Here is a 15,357-nt window from a genome sequence, read left to right as displayed (position 1 = left end):
TTAATTTTAACGGGGCATGTGAAGCAGGTGAGTCAAAGGGCGTTTTTGATTGCTGGACTTCAATACTTTGATAGCTGGGCCTTGGTACTCAGCCTCAGAAGGAGGAGGTGACCAAATAAGGGAATAGACCTTGGTGGCTAGCTTTAGGAACATAATCTAACAGCTCTCAGCAAGGCAGAGGGAATGGGGGAGAAGGGCAAGGCCTGTTAGAGCCACGTTTGCCACGCTCAGGCCGGCTAGAGTCCCTTCAGGTAGCGTGATGGAATCTCTTGATGTCCCTTCCGTCCCACCCAGGATGAGAATGATGCCCTGGCCAGTGTATCCGGACTGTGTTCACTACCTGTTTGACAGTCACCAGGTAGCCATTTTTGCGGGGACCACAGTGTCTGTTTTTAGGACCTGGAGAGCAAGAGCTGAAATGCTGGCGTGGATGTGGAGAAGGGGGCTCTGACGCCCTGTAGTAAGTGAACTATTTTGAAGATCATTCTAGAGAGTTTCCAAACAATTAGAAATAAGGTACCGTATGAGCCAGGCACCCCACAATTGGGCATATATATAAAGGACTCTATATCTCACCACAGAGATACGTCCACACCCATTACTGCTCTGGTTACTAGCTAGGAATTGGACTTAGCCTACATGTCTACCAGCCGATAGGTAATAAAAAAAATCACCATCTACCAGATGGAATTTTACCGAAATGGAAAGAAAAAGAAAATTATGAAAATTTCAGGAAAACAGATGAACCTGGGAAAATATACTGAAAGAAGAGACCCAGGCCCAGAAAGTCAAACACTGTTTGTGCTCTCATATACGGTGATGGTTTTGAAGTTTTAGTTGCTTAACTTGGAATGTATGTAGACGCCTAGAAGTGGCAAAGGGGTCATAGAAGAGGAAAGAAGAGGCTGTAAGTGGGGTGGGGATGGTGGACCACACGTGCTACGGAAAGAGAGGGAGGGACGACGGGAGTGGCCTCCTCTCCTGCCACATGTCCCCCCCAATAACGCATGACACTACATGGGGCCAGACACCTTTAGACTGAGAACTGCAGAAGTGTGAGCTCTTCTGAAGGAATTTTGCCAGAATAACGGAAGCCGTTTAGCAAGAGGCACAGTGAACTTTAGAAAGTGGCTGAAAAAAAATCTGTTATCTGTTCAGCCAAGGAAGACTGAAGCTCCCATTTCTTCTTCCCAGTGCACACTGGGTACGTGAGTGTGCTCACACCTCCTCTTCCCAGTGCACACTGGGTACGTGAGTGTGCTCACACCTCCTCCAGTGCACATCAGGTATGTGAGCTCACACCTCCTCTTCCCAGTGCACACAGGGTATGTGAGTGAGCTCACACCTCCTCTTCCCAGTGCACACTGGGTATGTGAGTGTGCTCACACCTCCTCCAGTGCACATCAGGTATGTGAGCTCACACCTCCTCTTCCCAGTGCACACTGGGTATGTGAGTGGGCTCACACCTCCTCTTCCCAGTGCACGCTGGGTATGTGAGTGGGCTCACACCTCCTCTTCCCAGTGCACACTGGGTATGTGAGTGAGCTCACACCTCCTCTTCCCAGTGCACGCCGGGTATGTGAGTGGGCTCACACCTCCTCTTCCCAGTGCACACCGGGTATGTGAGTGGGCTCACACCTCCTCTTCCCAGTGCACACTGGGTATGTGAGTGAGCTCACACCTCCTCTTCCCAGTGCACGCTGGGTATGTGAGTGGGCTCACACCTCCTCTTCCCAGTGCACACCGGGTATGTGAGTGGGCTCACACCTCCTCTTCCCAGTGCACACTGGGTATGTGAGTGGGCTCACACCTCCTCTTCCCAGTGCATGCCGGGTATGTGAGTCTACACTCAGCATTTGGGTATCAGAAACTTAATATGAGCCAGCAAGAGGATGCTTGATTGTTACTTTATATCGGAACTCCCCATTTATAAGTCAGAGATTACTGTGTCTCTTCCCAGACCTAATTTAACTTTATCCCACTCACAGGATTAAGTTGTAGTCTTAGGGGCTTTTCTCACCTCCTTTGGAAGGTGTTATAAAAGGGTAAAGTATGTGTGATAGCATCATGCACCAGCCGTGTGAGCCTTCAACTGTGTGTCTAAGCTGTCTAAGACGGCAGAATAACTCCAAAACATAAAGACCCATAAAAACCACAAGAATGGAAGCCGAGTCAGATACTAAGTCACAGATACATTCTCCTCACCACGTAAGCGAGCTCTACAATCTACAATTCCAGCGACCTTCTCTCTGAAGGTGGACACCAACGCCTCTCTCCGATTACCAGCATACCATAAGAGAAAAACATTCGGTTTCTAATACTTTAATACTGCGGGTTCATCAGGGGAAGACCGGGGATGGCCGTGCATGCCTTCCTTCTTAGGTGATTATAACCATCATCAACAATGAGGACAGAGATGGCACCAGGAGTGTACAGCATAGAGTGTCTCCAGTAGATGGCACAATGCCAGGACAGGGAGAAGAAAGCAGAGTTTAAAGGCACTGGGAGCAGGAACCATGCCGTGGGCTAGCTGGCGTGGTTGGTTGCAACATGTTACCCCCATATGATTAGCCCCACTGGGCACCAGCTGAGGGAGGAGTCCTTAGACTGTGTCCCCCTTAGCAACATCCCTCAACAGTGAACTCACTGTCTAGCTTCACTGGTCCCCTATTTGTTATTCAATCCACCAACATCCCCAAGTTCTACCCTATAGGACGTGAGCTAGGAGAACGAAACCAAACAAAGCAAAACCAACCAACTAATCAACCAAAAAAACTAATCGAACACACTGTCTTCTGGATGAATTCAGATGCGTGTGTTTCTCCTGGGCTTCTGAGGGCGCCTTTTGCCTTCCACACTCAACCTAGTTTCTCAAGACAACGGCAGCAAGGCTGAAGACGCTGTCCCTTGCTGACTAGCTTGCAGATTTGAAGGTGTAATAGCGCGGCTTCCCGGCTCTGATTGGTTTAATGAGTCTAGCCTTCCGACGACTCTAAAGGAAAATGGATTCCCGAGTGTAAAGAACCGTCAGGGTTTCGTTCCTGCTGAGGAGCAGGGCGCCTGTGGAGAAAGGGCTGAGTGTGGATGAGGGGCTCAGCGGGGAAGACAAATGCCCAGTGCCGCCTTAGGACACACCTGTCATCTCCTCTAGGGAACAACTCAATCCATGGCTTCGCCTTCAAAATAACTGTCCTGGACATCTTCAGCTCATTCTCTTTTTTTATGCTTTATTTAACGTTACTTTATGTGCATTGGTGTGAAGGTGTCAGATCCCCTGCAACTGGATCTTCAGACAGTTGTGAGCTGCCATGTGGGTGCTGGGAATTGAACCCGGGTCCTCTGGAAGAGCAGTCAGTGCTCTTAACCACTGAGCCATCTCTCCAGCCCCATTCTTGCTGCCCTTCTAGAAAGTTCCCTGAGCAGTACCCCTCTCCTCTTCATCCCGTTACTGATGTAGACCTAGGCGGCCACGTTTGAACAAACTCATAGTACAAATAAACTCTTTTCTAAAATGGGGGCTGGTTCCCTAATTTACTATGGAGAACCATATGGCCTTTAGAATCAGGGAGATTCAATTGAGCTAGCTAATATATCAATTACCTCACCGATCCATTGGTTTTTGTGGTAAGCAGGTCTAAAATCTGCCGCAGTGATTTTTGAAACGCCCAAGACATCATTAACCCCTGCAATCAGCACACGTCACATGTGGCAGAAGTCACAGAATCAGTGTCTTCTTTGATCAGTACCTCACCGTCCCCCAGTCCTCTCCATCCCCTCCAGCCTCAGGAGTCACAGTTCTCAGCTGTGTCTACACTTGAACTGTTTTCAGATTCCACTTACCAGTGAGGCTAGATAGTATGCATCATTCCAAATCTCACTTACTTATTTCACTTAGCATAATGTCTATCAGTTCTGGCCAGGTTGTTAGAAATGCCAGACTTCTATCTTTATAAAATATGTATAATATTCTATCACTTAAATGTACTCACTCATCAATTGATGGACACTTGGGTTGCGTCCATATCTTAACTATTGTGAATCACGCTGACAAAGAAGATAAATTTCAATAGAAACAAATTAATAGATGTTTGTACTGTCTGGTTTTGTGTGTGAACTTGACGCAAGCTAGAATCATCAGTGAGGAAGGAGCCTCCGTGTAGAAAATGCCTCCATGAGATCCAGCTGTAAGAGGACATTTTCTCAATTAGTGATCAATGGAGGAAGGCCCAGCTCATGAAGGGTGGTATTATCCTTCGACTGGTGGTCCTGTGTTCTATAAGATGAGCAAGCCCGCGGAAGCAAGCTGGTAGGTAGCACCCCTCCATGGCCTCTGCATCAGCTCCTGCCACCAGGTTCCTGCCTTGCTGGAGTTCCTGTTCTGACTTCCTTCAATGATGATCTGAAAGTGTAAGCCAAATAAACCCTTTCCTCTCCAACTTGCTTTTTGGTCATTGTGTTTCATTGCAGCAATAGAAACCCTAAGACAATATCTTCCTGATATATTACAATAGACCAAAATTCACAACTTCAAGAAGAAACATGGCTTCAAGAGTCTTAGAAAATAGTTCTCAGTTTTGGCCAACTAGCAGTACCCACAATAACTGGTGCTTTGCCTTCAAGGGGGGCTTCACTGAAGCCAAAGGGGAGAGTGGTGGATGGTGGACCTGTGCGACAGCTCTGGAGGGGACATCAGCTGAGCAGAGCATGGACATTTTGATTTTTTTAATTAAAAGGGTACATTGTAGGATTTTCCTGATGACCATCGAGGATCCCTGTAGTGACCAAGCTTCACGGGCCTTCAAAGTATCATGATTCACTGGATCCTTTACTTCTGCTTCCAGGAATTCCAAGCTTGACAGCTCCAAATACGGAACCATCCCTGTGGTTCAAATAGGCACGGGAAGACTGAGTTTTGCTCCGCTAGGATAGCAAGACCCTTCACCTCGGAGAAAGACCTATTTGAAAGCCGTTGGTTCTAAATCAATCTTTCTCAGACTAAGGAAAGGGTGTGTCCCTTCCTAGACACAGACCGATAAGCACCCACTTAGGGAGCCTCCTCCTTCCCTGGCCATTGCAGCATGTACTTGAACTGCATGTGTTCGCTTGAGCCTCCTAAGGAACACGGGGTACTCGCCTTACTGTGTATAGAGGTGGACAGATGCGGGTGGGCATTGAGGCAGAAGTGGTCCCGAGATACAGGGGTAAACAGGCATATAGAAAGTGATAGCAAATAAGTCACCCCTGGATCACAGCCTGCAGGGATTTCCACAGCCGCACCCTTCATTTCTGGTTGGGTGCAAAGTGTCAACAGCTCACCACCCACGTCCCACCACCGGCTCTTCCGGGTGACAGTGCCAACAGCAAGATGACCTTGCGGGTCCTAAAGGCACTTTTTGGCTATCCCTGGGCTTCCCTGGGCTGCCCCTTCACACCGATACATTTGAGTTTCAGGAGGGCAAAGCCAGTATTGAGAGCAGTTTCTTGTTGGACGTAGGCGTGAAGGCTTGGAGAGTTATTAATTCATACAACCAGCATTGATTCTTTCGTTTTTGCATGGTCACCTGAGAAGCGAAGCTAACGGGTTTTCATTTCCCTTGAAAGGGTTTTGTGATTCATCATTTTGCTTCATGGGCAGCATCTTGCAGCCAACAGAACAAGGCCGGCAGTTGCCAAGCGCCAAGGGAAGGAGGGTTTAGTAGTGGTCCCGGTTTTCCAGCTAAGAAGTATTATGTATGGCAAGCCTCTCCCAACTGTAATTGGAAGAGGGCTGCTGCCTGCAGGACCACAGGAGAGCCTGGGCAGGGGGGAGTTTTACTTGTCTGCGAGTCCCTTGCCCAGGATGGCTTTGGACTCTATGCTCTTTTCTGAGCACTGTCCTGCATTGCTGTAGCCGGCACACCGATCAGAGCGCCGCTCATGTAGGAAGCAGAATTCCTGAACTTGGAAGAATGCTGGAATCTGGGCTAGAGCAGAGCTCTCCAGATCTCCGTGAGATGCTGGCAGGAGCCCGTTGCTGAGGCTGTCCTCCAGCACTGATGGTGCGCTCTCCTACTCAGGAAAGCCTGGAAGAAGCCTCCGTGTGCCTCAGTTTCTCAGCAGAGCCCAGGGTGACTGACTTGTTCCACATCTTGGTTTTGCTGTTTCTTCTCTGCTTCAGGCTGTCAAGGGCAAGCCTCTGAGTCGTGGTTACAGTACCTAGGGCAGAAGCCAGAGGAGCAGAACTGGGCCCACAGAAGCCTGGCAGAGAAGTTGGCGGAGCCAAGTGAACCCAGTCACAGAGCTCCGGCACTCCAGATGGGACCGGCTATGACTTTGGGTTCTGTTTGTCTTACAGCCCAGCAGACAGGAACATGAGTTAGACAGGGGGTGGGGATACCCTTCATATTGTGTCCCCCGGGATTCCGTAACTAGAGCAGAGCCAAAGAGCGTTGCCGGCTCCTTCTCGGGGACTTGATGAAGTCCTTTTTGCTCTCTTCAGTGTTGCCGGCCCGCCATGTTCCAGTGGGAGACATGCCCAATGCGCGGGGAAAACACAGCTGTGGCGTAGTTACTTGTCATAAGAGGACCCTCTGTCAAGGAAGCCGACAGGGTGCACGAGTTAGAAGCGTCTAGTCTTTATGGGAACCTTCCACAGTGCTCTAAGCTCTTGTACTTCGTTTCCCCTTTGATGACTTGGCTGACTAAATGTTACCATCGGTGACTTCTGATTTATTTTAATCTCTTCCCTTTGAACTGAAATGGGCACGTTCTTGGAAGAGCAGGCCTCTGGTCCTCTACTTAACTGGATTCATCTTGATAACCGTAGAGATAACACAGTTCAGCTGCTACCGGATTCACACTTCTAAGACATAGCTCCTGGCTCCTGCCACGAACGGCAAGCCCGAAGCGGCTGCCTCCGAGTCCCAACCTGTGGCCTTCCCATTGTGGTTCCGTGTCTGGGTGCCCGATATGCACGCTAGGCAGAGATACATGCTATTCCGGAGATGATGCTGATGTCTGCCGCGCTGGGAGGAGGAACCATTTAGCTGCTTCCCCCGCAGGCTCTCCCCTCACCTGCTGTTCCGTTTTCCAGCCCACTTACACCCCATTGCTGCCGACAGACACATAAGCATGTTCTGCTGCAAGCAGGCACGTCGGCAATCCGGGAGGTGGGCTCCCAGAGGTCCCAGGCACGGTGCATTAGGCAGCGGGCTAGCAGGTTCCCATCCCAGAAAGCTCTCTTCATCTCATTAGTTTCTCCCTGTACAGCGAAAGGCACGGCCATGTAGGTTAGAGCAATCAGGGCAGAATGGCTTGTGGTTGCGCTGGGAGCTGCACCAGATTCCCGAGGCTTTAGACAATGCTGTTCTGTGAACTGTGGCGTTCGAAAGCAGGGCTAACTCGGATGGCAAGTGCGTTTATCCCACGCCTGTTTCCCTTGCTTTGTTCTGAATGGGAAATGCGTGCAGGTGTCTGCCTCAGATCCTCCACAGCCCAGGAAGCTCTTCTCTGGGCTTAACGGCAAAACATAGCATGTTCAGGGAGTAAGCAGAAAATGTATTTTGCTCAGCCACGCATCCTGGCAGGGGCTTTGACAGCCAAATAGGATTTGAGAGTCGAAAAAAAAATCTTTTTATCTGTAAAGTTGACAAACTGGATCTGAGACTTAGTTGTCAAAATGAGCCTGTGTGGACGGATAAGCAATAAATTACTTCGCACGGCTGCTGTTGACCCTACCATTCATTCAGTTTTCAGCAGATCATCCATTTTCCTAATTGGAAGAAAGCGACACCACCAATTGGGTAGATGACAACTGGGCCTCGCGTTCATGAGCGCAGTAACGGATTCCTATGAACGCCTGGGTTCAGCCCAGCTCATGTAGAATCTGCTATCCGCTACCCACAGTGTTAGCTCTGGGATTGGTCCCTGCACCTAGTTTGCAAAGGGAGGAGGAAGGACACTTAAACATGTCATTTCAACAGAGAAAGAAAGATGAAGGTGGCTTCACAGGGGTCTCAGTCAGTCCAAATTCTATATGACAGCAAGGTGGAACCTTGCAGAAAAGTGTAGACTCTGGCTGAGTTTGGTTTATCCACAGGGTTCTGCTTTCTCTTTCTGGAGGAGAAACTATACCCCTAAGTGACTATATTCCCAGTTTATGGAATTGGACACAGAGTCCTTTGGTATCGGGCTTCAAGAAGCTACAGGGTCTGAGATCTGGGCCTGGGAAATGAGCTTCTGGAGAAAACTCAGGCAGCAGAGGGAACTATTAGGAGTCTGGAAATGCCACTGTGTTTGGATGCTGCATGCATTTGCTCCTATGTGCCTGTGTCTGCATGCTGCATGCAGAGCCCTCCTATGTGCCTGTGTCTGGATGCTGCATGCAGAGTGCTCCTATGTATCTGTGTCTGGATGTTGCATGTGGAGTGCTCCTATGTGCCTGTGTTTGGATGTTGCATGCACTGTGTTCCTATGTGCCTGTGTGTGGATGCTGCATGCAGAGTGCACCTATGTGCCTGTGTGTGGATGCTGCATGCAGAGTGCACCTATGTGCCTGTGTCTGCATGCTGCATGCATTTGCTCCTATGTGTCTGTGTCTGCATACTGCATGCAGAGTGCACCTATGTGCCTGTGTCTGGATGCTGCATGCATTTGCTCCTATGTGCCTGTGTCTGCATGCTGCATGCAGAGTGCACCTATGTATCTGTGTCTGGATGCTGCATGCAGAGTGCTCCTATGTATCTGTGTCTGGATGCTGCATGCAGAGTGCTCCTATGTATCTGTGTCTGGATGTTGCATGTGGAGTGCTCCTATGTGCCTGTGTCTGGATGCTGCATGCAGAGTGTGTTCCTACGTGCCTGTGTCTGGATGCTGCATGCACTATGCTCCTATGTGCCTGCGTCTGGATGCTGCATGCAGAGTGTGTTCCTATGTGCTTGTGTCTAGATGCTGCATGCACAGTGTGTTCCTATGTGCCTGTGTCTGGATGCTGCATGCATTGTGTTGCTATGTGCCTGTCTTCTTCTCTGTCAGAATTTCCACCCTTGAGGACACAAACAAACAATGACAGGGTTTAACATTCAAAAGCAGACCTTTCTGATGTTCAGCCTAGTGTTTAAAATTCAATTTTATCACTTCTCCCCTTACATCTCGGAACAATAAGCATGATAAAGACAATAACAAAATGGCTGGCCCTCTTTTCCTGCAGGTTCTGTATCTCCAGACAGAACCAGCTATGATAAGAAACATCTGGGGGAAAAGATTCAGGAGGATGAGGCAGAAGGATAGTGAGGTCAAGGCCAACCTGTGCGACTTAACGAGACTGTCCTAAAAACAACAAAACAAAAATAATCATTCCTGAATCTATCCAGACCAACTACTTATATACCATTTACTTTCTGCTAGATATAATAAGTAATCTAGAAATGATTTAAATAGCTGTGAGGATCCATGTAGACATGCCATTTTATAGAAGACACTTGAGCATCTAAAGATCTTCTTTTCCATGTAGAGGAGGAATATGATACCAATCCCTCTCTTACATTGTGAGATTTAGGAAGTCTTATGTTAGAAAATGTTTGAATCTTCCTTCTTCCAACTTAATTGTTTTTTGGTTTTTGTTTTTGCTCAAAGTGTGAAGTTTTCTTTCTTCCCTCTCTCTCCTTTTCTTTCTCCTCCTCCTCTCTTCCTCCTCCTCTTCCAACTGTTGTGTATACGTGTGTGGAGGTGTGTGAAGAGGCCACAAGAAGGACTCAGACTCGCTGGAGCTGGAGCTGGACTTACAAGTGATTGTAAACCATCCAAACCGGATGCTGGGAACTGAACTCAGGTACCCTGGAAGAGCAGCAAGTGCTCTTAACCACTGAGCCATTTCTGCAGCCAAAAAGGTGTAGCCTAGGCTGTCTCAAACTCCTGATCTTCCTGCCTCTGCCTCTTCCACATGCACTATTGGTGTGCACCACCACAACAGACAGGAGCAGAGTTGACCATATCCATTTCCTGCTATGCTAAGGAAAGAGGCCAGGAAGAAAACACCACAGATACTTCTCAAATGCATACCCTGATGCTGTATAACTAGATGGAAAACAGTGGTCCCCACCCCACAGCTCTGATATACCCAATAAGCAGAATGCACTAGCAAGTGCTCCTTAACAGAATCCCCAAATGCAATGCCAACATGCGTGACCCCTGTTGCATGCGGGTTTACTAAAAACACCAGCTTTTAGCTCTGACTCATAAATCACACGTTGCTTTCTTCAGAAACCGCCTGTTCAATTTTAATACCCGCCACACAGTCAGCCCGCCTCCCTCCCTTCATCACAACGTGAGACCATTTCTGCCTTGTAGCACGGGGCTGCTGACCCTGTAAGGCCTTGAAACATTTGTTTGTTCCATTCACCAAAATGCTGTAAAAATAGTAAGGGGAGTGAATGGTGACTGATGAATTTCAAAAACACAAATAATGCTTGTAATTGCAATTTAAAGAGGAATGTTCTTCACTTTGATTAATCTGACCCTCTGGGCCACCCTTAATAGAGAGGCATGGTAGAATGCTAATCAGGAAATGAATCCCGAGAGGAGGAAGTAACTCCCCAGGTGTCCAGCTCTGCCTGGCCTTCTCCAAGGCTGCTCTCTGCACCCCTCCATCTTTCTGCGCTGCAATCTGCAACAGACCCCAATCAAAGCCGCAGTATTAGGGCTTCATCCTCAAACTCTACTGCTTGGAGCTGTTTTCCCTTGAGGGTCCTCCTGAGCGGTACTGGGACCACCATCCCCGGCGATTTTTTTTTTTTTATTTAAAGATTTATTTATTTATTATGTACACAGTGTTCGGCCTCCATGTATGCCCGCATGCCAGAAGAGGGCACCAGATCTCATTACAGATGGTTGTGAGCCACCATGTGGTTGCTGGGAATTGAACTCATGACCTTCTGGAAGAGCAGTCGGTGCTCTTAACCTCTGAGCCATCTCTCCAGCCCCATCCCCGGCGATTTTAAAGCATGGTGTGCCCATCAGTGGCTTGGTGAGCTGGCTAAGCTCACACGTTGGTGATAGAAGCAAAGGTGCTCCTTCATTGTGCATTCCAGCTGTGCCCTCACAGGCCCAACTGGGAGAGCTCCAGGGTAGCCCTTCTTCACTGAGGTACCTCTTTTCCTGCCTTCTGGCCATCCTGGGGTTTCCTAGTGTCCCCGTACATCTCCCCTCTTCCTTGTTCCTGCCAACCTCACACCTGAACATGCAGAGAGAGCCACCCTGGCTTCTGATAAGCCCTTTAGAGCCCAGCAGGTTCTACCTCCCTTTATAATTGCAACAGCAACAGGTCTTTGAATCTGAGTGGCAGGGATATAGTCCACATCCCTGAGCCAGGAGGCAGGTCTTCTGGCTGCTCATACAGAGTCCTGTGTGTTAAGACAGTTTCTGTCCCTGCTTCCTGGGTCGGGGGGGCGGGGAGGGGGGACGGGGTTAGGCATAGTAGTAACAGAGAGGGCAAACAGGGGTGTGGATTCTGGGCAGGCCTGTTGCCTGGAGGCCCTATCACCTGCCAGCTGCAGCTCCCCCACAAAATCTGACTTCAGAGGTTCTGGTTGCCAGAGCTGATGGACTCAACACCCCTACACAAGCCCGACTCTTAAGCTACAAGAATCGCAGTGTTAAATGAGAACTTTCGGGGCCTCAGCTGGGAAGAAGGACTCATGGAGAAGAGAAAGGCAAGGATTCTACCTTGCATCTCAGAGGAGACTGACAGCTTGGAAGGGCCAGGGGATGTGGGCTCTGGGGAACATTCCAGAAGCCTCCTTCCAAGTTAACCCTGGTCCCAGAAATGCTTTTCCAGAAGCCTGAAGAGCAACACTGATATTTTTCGTTCCTTCTTTTCCAGGGAATTCCTGCTTCTAAAGTCCCCACTTACGCTCTGGGAGAGCTGGGAAGTGTGTCCATACCCAGAGAAGAGAGCCTCTGGGGCTGTGCTCAGTGGGTGAGGCCACCGCCGGGAATCCTGCTCTTCCTGGTTTCCTCCACTTCTGTCAAGTGTGGTTGGTGATGCGTCCACGGTTTCAACATTCCTACACGTTTTAGGTAAATCTTTGAAAAGGATTTACTTGTTTTTCTTATTTTATGTGTATGGGTGTTTTGCCTGCATCTATGCCTACACACCATGTGCTGTGTAGAACCAAAGGAAGACAGAGGAGGGCATGGGGTCCCCTGGAACTGGAGTTTCCGATGGTTGTGAACTACATTGTGAGTGCTGGGAACCGAACCCCTGTGCTAAGAGCAGCAAATTCTCTTAACTACTGAGTTCTCTCTCCAGCCTTCTAACAGCGTATTAATAAATAAGTCATCAAACACGCCTTTTGGATCATTTGCTCAAAATTCAGCACGGTCTGCTCTGCCACCAACCTTTGCACCTTCTGTGGATCCTCTCTTGATGTCAAGACTAGAGATTACTCATCAAGGGCCTTCGTTGTGGCACCATGGTGTCTACTGGAAATTCTACCTCAGCAACATTCCTGCCTCCCCAAGCCCCACCCCCTCAGAGAAACGGGGCCCACAAACCCGGTTCTGCGGAGGACAGGGGTGCGGGAGAAGACCCCCACCCAAAAGCTTACCATAGCAGGAACCCTCCTTGGGGCACATGATCACCCCGGAGAGGCCCTACGGATATTTAAACTATCCCCTTTAGAACGGCCATGTCATTCGCGCCCCGCCCCCCAACCTCCCCGAGGGGCTGGAAAGGGCATCCAAGAAGGCTTGGCTCATAAAACCTGGTCTTTTTAATTCTGCTTGGTCTGGCTTACTGCGTCGGAGAAACTACTATGGGGGAATCCAAAATAGCCATCAGTGTTCCCAAAGCACCAGCAGAACCATCCCTATCTCAGCGATGGAGGTGAAAGTCACCGCACTTGCACCGGAGCTTTGATGGCCCCGCAGAATTGCTCTCTGGCTCTTAAATCCTGATCACCTCTGCATATGCTTGCGTCTTCCTCTTTCTCCACCTGCATCTGCCTGACACCTTGCCCATTCTCTTGTTTCTCTTCTCTTGGTGTTTCCTAACTGACCCCACTGTGGCCACCAAAGTAATTCAGATTGTGATTTGTTTATTTCGTATACTCTTAGTTATAAGGGGTGAGTATTTTTATTCCTCTTTCTGTCTCAGAAGCAAAACAAACAACGCCACAATTGGGCACTGTTAATGTCTACGGCTTGGTAGTCTTGGCCCCAGTTTCTAATACTCGCTTTACTCTTGCATGGGGACATTTCACCACCAGATCCAGCACAAGAAAGAAACCTAAGGGGTTTCTTCAGCCCAGTCTCCAACAGGCACGGAGCTGATGCCATAGCGTGAGTGTGGGTACAAGGCTTTGCAGACTGATGTCAACATCATCACAAGAATCCTGTCCCAGGAGCCGACCGCGCATGGTGTCTGGAAAATGCCCGCTTCCTATTGCTTCCCCACTCACCCAAGACCCAGCTGATAACCTGGCTTCCTTTGGTGACATCACTGGACAAAACTAGACAGAAATGACCTTCCCTCCCTTCTGTACCCGTGTTCTACCAAAACGAGTGAAAAGAAAGTGTTTTGTACACTGTACCTTTGTATTCAAGAGGTATATTGACCACGCCCAGAACCTGCTCCCCATCCTTCACTTCTGCCCTAACATGGATCGGCTGGAGGTCCGTCACCGTAATGATATCCCCTTTGGAGAACGACAGGTGGGCTAGTGACCCTGAAAGACAATAATTGCCACGGGAAAAGGAAAAAAAAAACTCTTAAAGGCTGACCGTTACGTCCAGAGATTTGTATTTCTCCAGGTAAATGGAAACTTTACGCAAAATGTGTAAACATTTAAGTAAAATTTGTTAAATATGGCATAGAAGACAAACAGAATACAGAAAAAAAAGACAAAGACCACTGATTGGATCATTTGGCATCGTTTAATGGAGGCAGACTCTTCAGTCTGTCCAAATATGTAATTTACTTTAAAGTTAAAAATATTTGAAATAATTCTTTTTTCAGAAGCAGCCATCATGATTTGCCTTGCCCAGTGGGCAGCGCGGCCACCCTGTCGTTTCTAGCAGCAAGCCCTATTTCCTCTGTTCTAACAATGCAGAGAGAGAGCGGGCTAGCTGGCTCTCCGAGGCACAGGCGGAAGGCTTGCTAACCGTGGGAAAACGCGGAGAGCAGTGACATGAATTTTTTGGTTATCATCAAGCCAGCAAAAGACAATTTTTCAGCCTCACGCTTAACTGTGCCTTAGATTTCATGTGTCAAATTGCAGTCATTTCTCAGCAGCGTGAAAAATCGTCACTGCTCAAAGATAACAGTTTCCCCTTCCTAGGCAATCTCGGTGAATCGCTCCCTCCTTTCCCAGCGTCCTGTCAAGTTAAATAAATAAATAAAGCAACCCTTCAAATGGCGGAAATCTGACAGCCCATAGCAAGGAGCGGTGCCCGGCTGTATATTTCATTCTGCCCGGGGATAAGGAAAATACTTTAGCAAGTAAATATATGTCTTCCATAAACGGAACAGCTTTTCGCTCTTTTCCAATGCTCCTAGGCGATTCTGGTAGAATAAAGCTTGGTTCTCCAGACCCTAGCATCCCCCGACATAATCTAGATAGTACACCCCTCCCATTCCTGAAGTCTCGCAACCAGGACTGATAAGGAAGCCTTCGTCTTTGGAATTTGCCGGCTTGTGCTTCTTCTGACCCGAGAATTCTCCATCTTTCTTTTTCCTACCTGAAAAATAGTTTCCATCAGTCACCTCCACTCGTCTGGGTAGGGAGTTCTGATTTAAGGAATTGATGTAAGAAGCCCAAGTTTGTTCCATGATGCCGGAGTTTCTTTCCTACAGGACATGGCCACTACTGCTCCAGGCAGTGAACAGACAACTATCAGCCACCCGATCACGATCTGAACTGTGAGCCATGTGTCATAAGGGGAAGAAGGAAGTAAGCAACTTGCTGGAAAGAAAGTTTATTAGTTCAATGTCCAAGGGCTGGAAGGGGCAGGCACTTGACTGTTTTGGATGGAAAGGCTTGCAAGGCTTGTGGGGAGTATCTTCTAGATTAAGGTATCCTATGCAGCACCAGGTACAACATCACCCCAGGATCCCATCCCAACGCAGACTCTGCTTCCCTAGGTGGGTCTAGTCATCTGCATGTCTGGCAAACCTCCAAGATGACACGCTGCTACTTCAGCTACCTTCTGAGGGACAGGCTGCTCAGGGATACCAGGGTTGCTTGGATTGTATGCATTTGTGATTAATTCTGAATCACTAATAATTGCATAGGTGTCACCATAAGGAAAGAAAGAAAGCACTTCCCCCTTGATGTCATTTAACCAAGAAAGGGTCCAGATTTGGATTTTCTCCTTCCTGCT

The 15,357-nt window shown here is 48.5% G+C and overlaps 1 protein-coding gene across 1 annotated transcript in view; it reads right to left on the bottom strand.

Moving 5' to 3' along the window:
• LOC142839742 (protein THEMIS3-like) overlaps window positions 1-14,888 on the bottom strand; it is a 39,832-nt gene extending 24,944 nt beyond the window's left edge. The window contains exons 1-2 of the mRNA XM_075956017.1: window positions 14,716-14,888; window positions 13,569-13,703 (exon numbers count right to left, since the gene is read on the bottom strand). Coding sequence (XP_075812132.1) covers window positions 13,569-13,703; window positions 14,716-14,806 — 226 coding nt within the window. The 5' untranslated portion in view covers window positions 14,807-14,888. The remainder of the gene's footprint in view (window positions 1-13,568; window positions 13,704-14,715) is intronic.
• Window positions 14,889-15,357: the final 469 nt, after the last annotated feature.

This window comes from Microtus pennsylvanicus, chromosome 22 (genome assembly GCF_037038515.1).
Source record: "Microtus pennsylvanicus isolate mMicPen1 chromosome 22, mMicPen1.hap1, whole genome shotgun sequence".
NCBI lineage: Eukaryota > Metazoa > Chordata > Mammalia > Rodentia > Cricetidae > Microtus > Microtus pennsylvanicus.
Note: the sequence above shows the minus strand (reverse complement) of the source record. Positions and strands in the feature narration are given on the sequence as shown.